Genomic DNA, 12216 nt, shown 5'->3' with positions numbered 1-12216 from the left:
AAAGTGTTAGTAATGTTGTCATTATATGCTTTTATACATATATTGATGCTAAGACTTCAGACTAAAGGTCCTATTAATAAACAAATTATGGACTGAAACTTAAATCTTATTTAAAGTGATAGAATTATAACTAAATGAATACAATTAATCTATACAAACTACTATAATTTTGAAGAGTTTAATTACAATACTTTGAATACTTAATAATATCGTTTAAGGTTTTAAGGAAATAACCTATTAAAAATTATTCATACGCTGCGTAGTACAACTTCAAATTGTTATTTTGAAAAATTGGAATAAATATAAATTTCATTGGTATTTTGCTTACAATTTTTTTTATAAACTTGAAGTCATCTTTAAAAACTCTAATAGAAGATTTTCTATTTTTTTTTAATAAAAAAGGTATGAAAAATTTGAATAAAATATTTTTGTCCTACTATGCGTATGATTAATAACAAAAACTTTTGTCCAAATTTAAAATGTTTTCTAATTTAATAAAATTTTTGTTTTGAAACTTTTATATTTGCTTATCATTTATAGATTTAAAATATCCACTTTTTATATCAAAGGGCTCAATTTTAAGTTAACTTATTTTATTACGTATATATTCAAGCATTATTTATTTCGATTAAATAAATAAAATACCACTTGATGCCAACGATCAGCCCTTTATGAGTCCTTTGAAATTTTAATCCAATTTTAATAATTTGCTGTTGTTGTTGTTTTTGTATAGATTTTTAACAAGCTATTATTTATCACTATCACATAAATTTATTTCTCTGAAATGCAGAATTTGTTTTTTGTATTAATTTTTTATTATATGTTTGCTTTTTGTTAATTTTATCAGTTGCCATTAATCTTGTAACAATTACATGACAACATGTAGTTTTTTCCATTTAAATGTTTTATGTTTTTAAAAATATATATTTTTTTATAGGAATATAATTGAAGCCTTTTATTTCAGCAGGGTAAGTTTTGCTGTTTTATTTTATTTATTATATGAGAATACTTATCAACTATTAATTTGTTTAAAATATATATGAACGGAAATAATGGTTTTTTACTGCGTGAATAAAGGACAAAATGTGTGTCAATCAAATACATTTGGAGTCATGAACAGTGCAAAACTGTTTTCAGCATTTTTTTTTAGGATAAAGCTGAAAAATGGGGAATTTGTTAAACCTTGCACCTACAAGGTGTTCCATTAAATAGCACTGAAATACTCCTCAGCCCTGTATTTACTTAGTACTCTTTGAGATTTTAGAAAAAGCTTTTTTTTTACATTTACTCAAGTCAATAAGTTAGCCTCGTTTGCCGAAAACTGTATACCATATGTCCCCAAAAAAACAATACTTGTCAGCTGCATTTTTCTCGTAAAAACTCAAATAACTTAAATTCTCTTGTAGTTTTAGGGCTGTAAAAACATGTTCTCCCCCATCTTTTTGTGTTTGAGAATATTTCATGGTAACGAAAAAAACTCAACAACCACAAGGTAAAATTTTATAGTTTTATTGCACTGTTAACTGTAATAATGATACGTATTTACAATGGCGGTTGAAAAGCAATTAAAATCATATTGTGTTTTTCAAAGAATTGTAAAAAATATTAAGTTAATAAAAAAACCCAACAGTTTAAACGAGGTCACTGATTAATGGAAATTGTGGGAATTTTGGTGCAGAATACTAAAAAAAATTATATGTATGAACATACATATATGTAGTTAACGATAACATAATAATATCAATCATTTAGTAAATGACTCCCTAGAGCGTATGATTAATATTAATTGTAGATTAACTTAGAAATATGTTAATAACTTTTGAAGTGTACAAGGGAATTGGGAAATTTCAAATACCCAATATGGTTGTAGTTTAATAGTTCCACGATATAAAATGCAAAGTGAATGGATATAATTTAAAAAATATTGTAAAGTACTAGACTTCAACTAGAACTGAACTAGAACTGAACTAGAACTGAACTGAACTGAACTAGAACTGAACTAGAACTAACTAGAACTGAACTAGAACTGAACTAGAACTGAACTAGAACTGAACTAGAACTGAACTAGAACTGAACTAGAACTGAACTAGAACTGAACTAGAACTGAACTAGAACTGAACTAGAACTGAACTAGAACTGAACTAGAACTGAACTAGAACTGAACTAGAACTGAACTAGAACTGAACTAGAACTGAACTAGAACTGAACTAGAACTGAACTAGAACTGAACTAGAACTGAACTAGAACTGAACTAGAACTGAACTAGAACTGAACTAGAACTGAACTAGAACTGAACTAGAACTGAACTAGAACTGAACTAGAACTGAACTAGAACTGAACTAGAACTGAACTAGAACTGAACTAGAACTGAACTAGAACTGAACTAGAACTGAACTAGAACTGAACTAGAACTGAACTAGAACTGAACTAGAACTGAACTAGAACTGAACTAGAACTGAACTAGAACTGAACTAGAACTGAACTAGAACTGAACTAGAACTGAACTAGAACTGAACTAGAACTGAACTAGAACTGAACTAGAACTGAACTAGAACTGAACTAGAACTGAACTAGAACTGAACTAGAACTGAACTAGAACTGAACTAGAACTGAACTAGAACTAGAACTGAACTAGAACTGAACTAGAACTGAACTAGAACTGAACTAGAACTGAACTAGAACTGAACTAGAACTGAACTAGAACTGAACTAGAACTGAACTAGAACTGAACTAGAACTGAACTAGAACTGAACTAGAACTGAACTAGAACTGAACTAGAACTGAACTAGAACTGAACTAGAACTGAACTAGAACTGAACTAGAACTGAACTAGAACTGAACTAGAACTGAACTAGAACTGAACTAGAACTGAACTAGAACTGAACTAGAACTGAACTAGAACTGAACTAGAACTGAACTAGAACTGAACCAGAACTGAACTAGAACTGAACTAGAACTGAACTAGAACTGAACTAGAACTGAACTAGAACTGAACTAGAACTGAACTAGAACTGAACTAGAACTGAACTAGAACTGAACTAGAACTGAACTAGAACTGAACTAGAACTGAACTAGAACTGAACTAGAACTGAACTAGAACTGAACTAGAACTGAACTAGAACTGAACTAGAACTGAACTAGAACTGAACAAGAACTGAACTAGGACTAAACTAGAACTGAATTTTTAAAAATCCTTTGGAAAAAGTATACCATAAGTTAGACATTTCTATATCTGTGTTTTAATTTCAAGTTCTAGTAGGCGTATGAGTATGATATTAATTTAATTTATACTAATTTTTCTGTTAAAAAAATATTTTTATAAATTATACTGAATATAATGAAATCAAAAAATAATATTGAACAGAAATAAAAACAGCAAAACACAAGTCTCATAACATTAAAACTAAGTTTTAAGAAAATTTCCTATAAATTTAATTCTTTATTTTTGTACACATTACCTGCATACTTAACTAGTAACTTTTACTAATAATCTAATTCCTTTATAAAAAACTTTTCTATCTCCAAATTAATCTGTTAACAAATTAAATGTTACCTTTGGCAAAACTTAAATTTTAATTGGTATATAAAAATTTATATGTATAGCCAATCCTATGAATCCCTTTAAAATTCAAATAAATTTAAGGGGATTTTTTTTTTAACAAAATAAAGAAAATTTTTATTTAAAAGATCCTTTAAACTAGCCATGATTCTGCAAAACAATTGTGCCAAGAATTTTAAATTTTACCACAATTTTTATTTAAACTATTAATACCCTAGAATCTGTAATAAGCTTAATATTTATTTTTGTATATTTTTTGTTTGTGTTTGTTTGTTTAATCTTTTTTATTTAAACCAATAACTGTAACAATAGAGGTCAACAACTTTGTACAACCCTACAGGTGACTTTTTTTTCAAAAAAAAAAAAAAAAATAGAAAGATTTGTACATTATTATATCATATGATATTTGGAGAACACGTAATATAACGCAAATTGTAGAAACTTCTAGCATACATTTAGGAGTATTTCACATACTCATGTTATACCCATAAGTAGATGTGAATGTATGTATGGTGAGTATATGAGTTTGTACATCCCCTATCATAATAGCCTGCCTAGGCTACGCATGCTGCATATATTATGATTTTCTGTGTTAGCACAAATAATATGCAAATTTTAAATACGTATATTTATTCTTGAGGCCAAAAAACAGTAGCAAATTTTTGTGTCTTTGGATAGCAGAATATGGTAGGAGATATACATTTATTAGTTGAAACATGACAGTGGGGCAGAGAAAAGGGGAGGAAAGAAAGAAACAAATGAAAGAAGTAAAAACGAAATAACAACGAAAGAGCAAAGGACACCTGGACAAAAGAAGATGGAGGAAGGAAGGGAAAGCGAAAAGGGGGGGAGAACGAAACGAACGAACGAACGAATCGAACAACGAACGAACGAACGAAACGCGAACGACCGAACGAACGAACTAACGAATCGAACGAACGAACGAACGAACGAAAGAACGAACGAAACGAACGAAGAACGAACAAACGAACAACGAACGAACGAACGAACGAACGAACGAACGAACGAACGAAACGAACGAACGCGAAAGAACGAACGAACGAACGAACGAAAACGAACGAAGAAAGAAACGAACGAACAAACGAACGAACGAACAAACGAAACGAACGAACGAACGAAGAACGAACGAACGAACGAACGAACGAACGAACGAACGAACGAAACGAACGAACGAACGAACGAACGAACGAACGAAAACGAACGAACGAACGAACGAACGAACGAACGAACGAACGAACGAACGAAACGAACGAACAACGAAGAACGAACGAACGAACGAACGAACGAAACGAACGAACGAACGAAGAACGAACGAACGAACGAACTAACGAAAACGAACTAACGAACGAACAACGAAAGAACGAACGAACGAACGAACGAACGAACGAACGAACGAACGAACGAACGAACGAACGACGAACGAACGAACGAACTAACTAACTAACTAACTAACTAACTAATCTAACTAACTAACTACGAACAGAACATAACTAACTAACTAACTAACTAACTAACTAACTAACTAACTAACTAACTAACTAACTAACTAACTAACAAACTAACCATACAACTAACTAACTAACTAACTAACTAACTACTAACTAACTAAGTCGCTTAAAGTTTTCCTTCCAACTCCCTGATTTAGGCATATATGCTAATCTTAAAATTATTCACATAAATTCTACCATATCCTAAAGTACCAATTTTGTGCTTGGAGGCGAATGATTAATATTTATAATATGCGAAATAAATCGAAAATGCTAAAGGTGCTTATAGTTTTAGAATATATATATAAGTTTTAGAATATATATTTTTTTTTAATGCACTCCAATAGATATTTATTTTCTTCTAACATTTAATATAAATGTTTAAAATTTTTCTCATTATTTTAGCATTATTTTACAATTGTTTAATGTTGGGTTATATTTAGCACATAAATAATTTTTAAATAAAATATATAAATTATAATCAAAACTTGTTTGTAATATTTTCATGTTTTTTTTTTGTAACGAGTACAAAAAAACTTTTTCCCGTTGAAATGTCTGTTTAGATTTACAAAACCTTATTTTAATACAAAAAAAAATCGCTTTCTTTTTTTAATCTAGTAAATGCTAATATATTATAAAAAATACAAAATAAAAAGCAAATACATAGAAAAATATAAAACCACAACATGACATTTTAATAAATTACTAGTGGTGACCACAGCAAAACAATCAAAATGTCACTTAAATATGTCAATGTTGCAAAGTATTTATGTGTATGTATGTATGTGCATTTTAAAGTATATAAGTATAGTAATATACATATGTATGTATATAAACTTAAGTATATAAAGATTGTTATATACTGTTGCATATATACAAGTGTTTACTTTTGCATTTAGAGTACTACCATAAATTATGGTTCAGGATTGTTGGAAATTATAATTTAATGCTTTTTTCAAACATGAAAAAAGTTTGAAATTATTTTGAAAAAATATTGTTTTGAAAATTGTATACGTTCTAATGGCAAACTTTATTCGAATTTGATTAGAAAAAGATATAAATAAACTTCTGATGTTGAGAAAAATTTTATAAAAATTTAGTTTTTTTTTCCAAAATTAAAAATTACAAAATGTTAATTTTACTTCAATTCTAATTCAGCTCTATGTAGTTCAGTTCTAGTTCAGTTCTAGTTCAGTTTCTAGTTCAGTCTAGTTCAGTTCTAGTTCAGTTCTAGTTCAGTTCTAGTTCAGTTCTAGTTCAGTTCTAGTTCAGTTCTAGTTCAGTTCTAGTTCAGTTCTAGTTCAGTTCTAGTTCAGTTCTAGTTCAGTTCTAGTTCAGTTCTAGTTCAGTTCTAGTTCAGTTCTAGTTCAGTTCTAGTTAAGTTCTAGTTCAGTTCTAGTTCAGTTCTAGTTCAGTTCTAGTTCAGTTCTAGTTCAGTTCTAGTTCAGTTCTAGTTAAGTTCTAGTTCAGTTCTAGTTCAGTTCTAGTTCAGTTCTAGTTCAGTTCTAGTTCAGTTCTAGTTCAGTTCTAGTTCAGTTCTAGTTCAGTTCTAGTTCAGTTCTAGTTCAGTTCTAGTTCAGTTCTAGTTCAGTTCTAGTTCAGTTCTAGTTCAGTTCTAGTTCAGTTCTAGTTCAGTTCTAGTTCAGTTCTAGTTCAGTTCTAGTTCAGTTCTAGTTCAGTTCTAGTTCAGTTCTAGTTCAGTTCTAGTTCAGTTCTAGTTCAGTTCTAGTTCAGTTCTAGTTCAGTTCTAGTTCAGTTCTAGTTCAGTTCTAGTTCAGTTCTAGTTCAGTTCTAGTTCAGTTCTAGTTCAGTTCTAGTTCAGTTCTAGTTCAGTTCTAGTTCAGTTCTAGTTCAGTTCTAGTTCAGTTCTAGTTCAGTTCTAGTTCAGTTCTAGTCTAGTTCAGTTCTAGTTCAGTTCTAGTTCAGTTCTAGTTCAGTTCTAGTTCAGTTCTAGTTCAGTTCTAGTGCAGTTCTAGTTCAGTTCTAGTTCAGTTCTAGTTCAGTTCTAGTTCAGTTCTAGTCAGTGCTTAAAAATCACATTTAATATTAAGTAGACTTTATTATTGTGAATATATAAAAAAATTATGTTCTTTAAATTTTCTTTCTAACATTCTGTCAAACTATTGATATATTATAATAGTCTGTTTGTAGTTTTGTGGTTAAAAAAAGATATTAAATTGCTTTCATTTTCCTCTTCAAAGTCTAACAGTTTTTAGAACAACATTTGTCATAATATGTAGTCAGAGCTGCAAATAAATTGACAAAATAAACTCAAAGTTTTTAAGTGTTTATATTAAACTATATCCTTTTTCTCGCTCCTCCCAGTCCTAACCTACACACTGAATAAAAAATTCTTGTAAAACTTGTGGTTTACAATTTAAGTAAATAAGTTTGTAAGTTTTGTTAAAACAAGTAAAAGTTACATACAACTACAGTCAAGTAAAAAGCACAAATGTATTTATAAATAAATGTATGCATAAGAACAAAAACAAGGTTCACAGGAAACGGAAATATCTATTTATGTAATAAATGTTATTAAAAGAGATTTTTGTAGTTGTATAAGTAAATGTTTAACATACTATAGCTATATTTAGTTTTGAATGTAATTGCAAATGTAACGGAGTGAATGCATGAAAGGTTGTGTGTGTGTGTGTCGGTGTGGTAGTGTATGCTTTAGCAAAATTATTACTCCACCGGAAATTCTTGGAAGTATTTTATATTAATATTTAATTAGAATTGTATGATGAGCAAAGACTACATTTGCTAGTACCTTTATAGAGATTTTGTTATACGTATTTATAGTTGTATGTTCAATTATTAAGTTAAAAACTTAAAAACAGTTTAACAACAACACTAACAATTGTAATAAATTGGATAATTGTTAATATTGTGTTGGCGCTCTGGTTCTAATGGCAGGTTATTTTATCAACAATGTAATGTTAATCATCATTAAATAGTTAGTTTGTCTGCAAATAGTTACAACTTGAATTGTTTAGTTGTTAAACTTAATATTTTGTTGTAAATATTTAATTACTTTAACTTTTAATAGAAAACATTTTCTAGGAAATTTTCGACATTTCGTATTTTATTTGTTGTAAAATATTGATTAAGTTTTCTTCAATAAAAGTTTCTTTAAATTGTAAATTAATTGTGAACGAAACTGTTTACTTTCTGTATAAATAAGGAATATTAATATTAAATTTAATTATGAATAATTGGCTTATTATACAGAGTATAAAGAGAGTCTAATATTTAAATTTTAGAAGTACAAATATCTGTAAATATTTACTGCAGTAGAAATGAACTAGATAATAACAAATAACTAATATTACTCATACGCTCCGTTCTTTACAATGACAATCACTTTTCCCTATTTATTATGTGTCGGCAAAATCATTACAGTTTTTTTTTTTTTTTTTTTTAACAAAAATCTATTTTTGATAAAAAATTTCAATAAAAATTTTGCATATTAAAGTGTAAAGAATATTTTGCCATAATTTTAAAAATAAAATTTTTAATATTTTCCTTTTACAATTAACCTCAATTAATTAATTTTTTTTCTAACTTACTGTCCCAGTTATTTGTCAACGAAAAATTCTCGGAAATATATTAACCTCAAATATATGAATAACGCAAAGGAAATGAAAAACATACTCAACAGTATTTATTCTATAAAGTTATTAAGTTTAACCCACAATCAATGACCTGCATTTTTTCTATTAATATTTCATTAAATTTCCTTTGAAAACCACCTGGTTTCGTTTGCTTATGGTTATATTGTTATTTAAAAAAATATAATATTTGCTTGATTGTATGTTTTTAAGCTATTGTTTCAAATTTCATTGGAAATCGTTTAAATATGACAATATTTAATTTATTTTGTTTTATAAATTTCTTTTTATATATTTTCTTTGAAGGAAGAGAACAACAACTTTATTGTGTACCTACCTTATTATCCTTTTGCCATGAACATGTGCCACGTTTATCGATTACTTTACACGTTAATAAAGCGTCCTGACCTGGATTCACTTCAGTATACTTTGGCTGCTCGGCGAATCTTTGAAAACAATTGATTTCTGAAATTGAGAAAAGTAAGAAGCAGAACAAAAATAAGTTTAAAAATTAATTAAAGTAAAGAATATAAGAAGGACATTAAGAAATATTTGAAAAATTTATGACATACTAAAGGAAATGTGAGAAAATGTAATTTAATGAAAATTAATATTAATCATATGACCTAGTATGTTCACTATTAAAAATAATTGTTTAATACAAATTAAATAACAATATTTGTTATTAATTAAATCTGTTTTAAAGTTTTTGAGTATTACATTATAATGTTTAACAATAAATATTACTCATACGCTTCGTTGTTTACAATTACAAATTTTGTCTATTTATGACAACTGCCCTTCATTCTAACTAGTTTTTCTTAACACAAACTTTTCTTCAATTACCTTAATGTGATTAAAGGCTTATAGCCAAAATAGCATTAAATTTATTAATATAATTATATTTTTCCCAACCTTTTTTTTTCTTACATAAAAAAATTCATTCATTAGCCACATGCCTCCATATAAGTGTATATCAGATTGTTTATTTCCATGTTTTTATATGTGGCATTAAAAAATAACTTAAATTACAAACAAAATAACAATCATAAAAAAATTATTGTTGCACAAAAAAATAATAAAAACCACACGTAACAGATGAGTGTAACAATAAAAAAAGTAGATTATTTAAAAAATAAATAATTTAATAGCGAAACAAAACATGAATAAACATTACTACACAAACAACAACAAATTAACTGCAAAAGCGCTAACATGAAGCATAAATTGTTGGTAGTTTGTGGCACGGAGTTTAGTAGAAAAATTATTTAAAATTCTCAAATAAGAAAAAGGAGTAGTAAATAACCGAACTAGAACTGAACTAGAACAGAACTTGAACTGAACTAGAACTGAACTAGAAACTGAACTAGAAATGAACTAGAACTGAACTAGAATGAACTAGAACTGAACTAGAACGAACTAGAACTGAACTAGAACTGAACTAGAACTGAACTAGAACTGAACTAGAAACTGAACTAGAACTGCTGAACGAACTGAAACTAGAAACTGAACTAGACTGAACTAGAACTGAACTAGAACTGAACTAGAACTGAACTAGAACTGAACTAGAACTGAACTAGAACTGAACTAGAACTGAACTAGAACTGAACTAGAACGAACTAGAACTGAACTAGAATGAACTAGAACTGAACTAGAACTGAACTAGAACTGAACTAGAACTGAACTAGAAACTGAACTAGAACTGAACTAGAACTGAACTAGAACTGAACTACAAACTGAACTAGAACTGAACTAGAACTGAACTAGAACTGAAATAGAACTGAACTAGAACTGAACTAGAACTGAACTAGAACTGAACTAGAACTGAACTAGAACTGAACTAGAACTGAACTAGAACTGAACTAGAACGAACTAGAACTGAACTAGAACTGAACTAGAACTGAACTAGAACTGAAGAACTGAACTAGAACTGAACTAGAACTGAACTAGAACTGAAACTAGAACTGAACTAGAACTGAACTAGAACTGAACTAGAACTGAACTAGAACTGAACTAGAACTGAACTAGAACTGAACTAGAACTGAACTAGAACTGAACTAGAACTGAACTAGAATGAATAGAACTGAACTAGAACTGAACTAGAACTGAACTAGAAACTGAACTAGAACTGAACTAGAACTGAACTAGAACTGAACTAGAATGAACTAGAACTGAACATAACTGAACTAGAACTGAACTAGAACTGAACTAGAACTGAACTAGAAACTAGAACTGAACTAGAACTGAACTAGAACTGAACTAGAAACTGAACTAGAACTGAAACTAGAACTGAACTAGAACTGAACTAGAACTAGAACTGAAACTAGAACTGAACTAGAACTGAACTAGAATGAACTAGAACTGAACTAGAACTGAACTAGAACTGAACTAGAACTGAACTAGAACTGAACTAGAACTGAACTAGAACTGAACTAGAACTGAACTAGAACTGAACTAGAACTGAACTAGAACTGAACTAGAACTGAACTAGAACTGAACTAGAACTGAACTAGAACTGAACTAGAAACTGAACTAGAACTGAACTAAACTGAACTAGAACTGAAACTAGAACTGAACTAGAACTGAACTAGAACTGAACTAGAACTGAACTAGAACTGAACTAGAACTGAACTAGAACTGAACTAGAACTGAACTAGAACTGAACTAAGAACTAGAACTGAACTAGAACTGAACTAGAACTGAACTAGAACTGAACTAGAACTGAACTAGACTGAACTAGAACTGAACTAGAACTGAACTAGAACTGAACTAGAACTGAACTAGAACTGAACTAGAACTGAACTAGAAACTGAACTAGAACTGAACTAGAACTGAACTAGAACTGAACTAAACTGAAAACTGAACTAGAACTGAACTAGAACTGAACTAGAATGAACTAGAACTGAACTAGAACTGAACTAGAACTGAACTAGAACTGAACTAGAACTGAATAGAACTGAACTAGAACTGAACTAGAACTGAAAACTAGAACTGAACTAGAACTGAACTAGAACTGAACTAGAACTGAACTAGAACTGAACTAGAATGAACTAGAACTGAACTAGAACTGAACTAGAACTGAACTAGAACTGAACTAGAACTGAACTAGAACTGAACTAGAACTGAACTAGAAACTGAACTAGAACTGAACTAGAACTGAACTAGAACTGACTAGAACTGAACTAGAACTGAACTAGAACTGAACTAGAACTGAACTAGAACTGAACTAGAACTGAACTAGAACTGAACTAGAACTGAACTAGAACGAACTAGAAACTGAACTAGAACTGAACTAGAACTGAACTAGAACTGAACTAGAACTGAAGTAGAACTGAACTAGAACTGAACTAGAACTGAACTAGAACTGAACTAGAACTGAACTAGAACTAAACTAGAACTGAACTAGAACTGAACAGACTGAACTAGAACGAACTAGACGACTAGAACTGAACTAGAACTGAACTAGAACTGAACTAGAACTGAACTAGAACTGAACTAGAACTGAACTAGAACTGAACTAGAACTGAACTAGAACTGA

The 12216-nt window shown here is 29.5% G+C and overlaps 1 protein-coding gene across 1 annotated transcript in view; it reads right to left on the bottom strand.

The window, feature by feature from the left end:
* LOC119609608 overlaps nt 1–12216 on the bottom strand; it is a 153864-nt gene that overhangs the window by 129352 nt on the left and 12296 nt on the right. The window contains 1 exon segment of the mRNA XM_037964451.1: nt 9016–9143. Coding sequence (XP_037820379.1) covers nt 9016–9143 — 128 coding nt within the window.

Source organism: Lucilia sericata, unplaced genomic scaffold, assembly GCF_015586225.1.
Source record: "Lucilia sericata isolate MDLA Ls3-8-SP2 unplaced genomic scaffold, ASM1558622v1 Contig001015F_arrow, whole genome shotgun sequence".
NCBI classification, from domain to species: domain Eukaryota; kingdom Metazoa; phylum Arthropoda; class Insecta; order Diptera; family Calliphoridae; genus Lucilia; species Lucilia sericata.
Note: the sequence above shows the minus strand (reverse complement) of the source record. Positions and strands in the feature narration are given on the sequence as shown.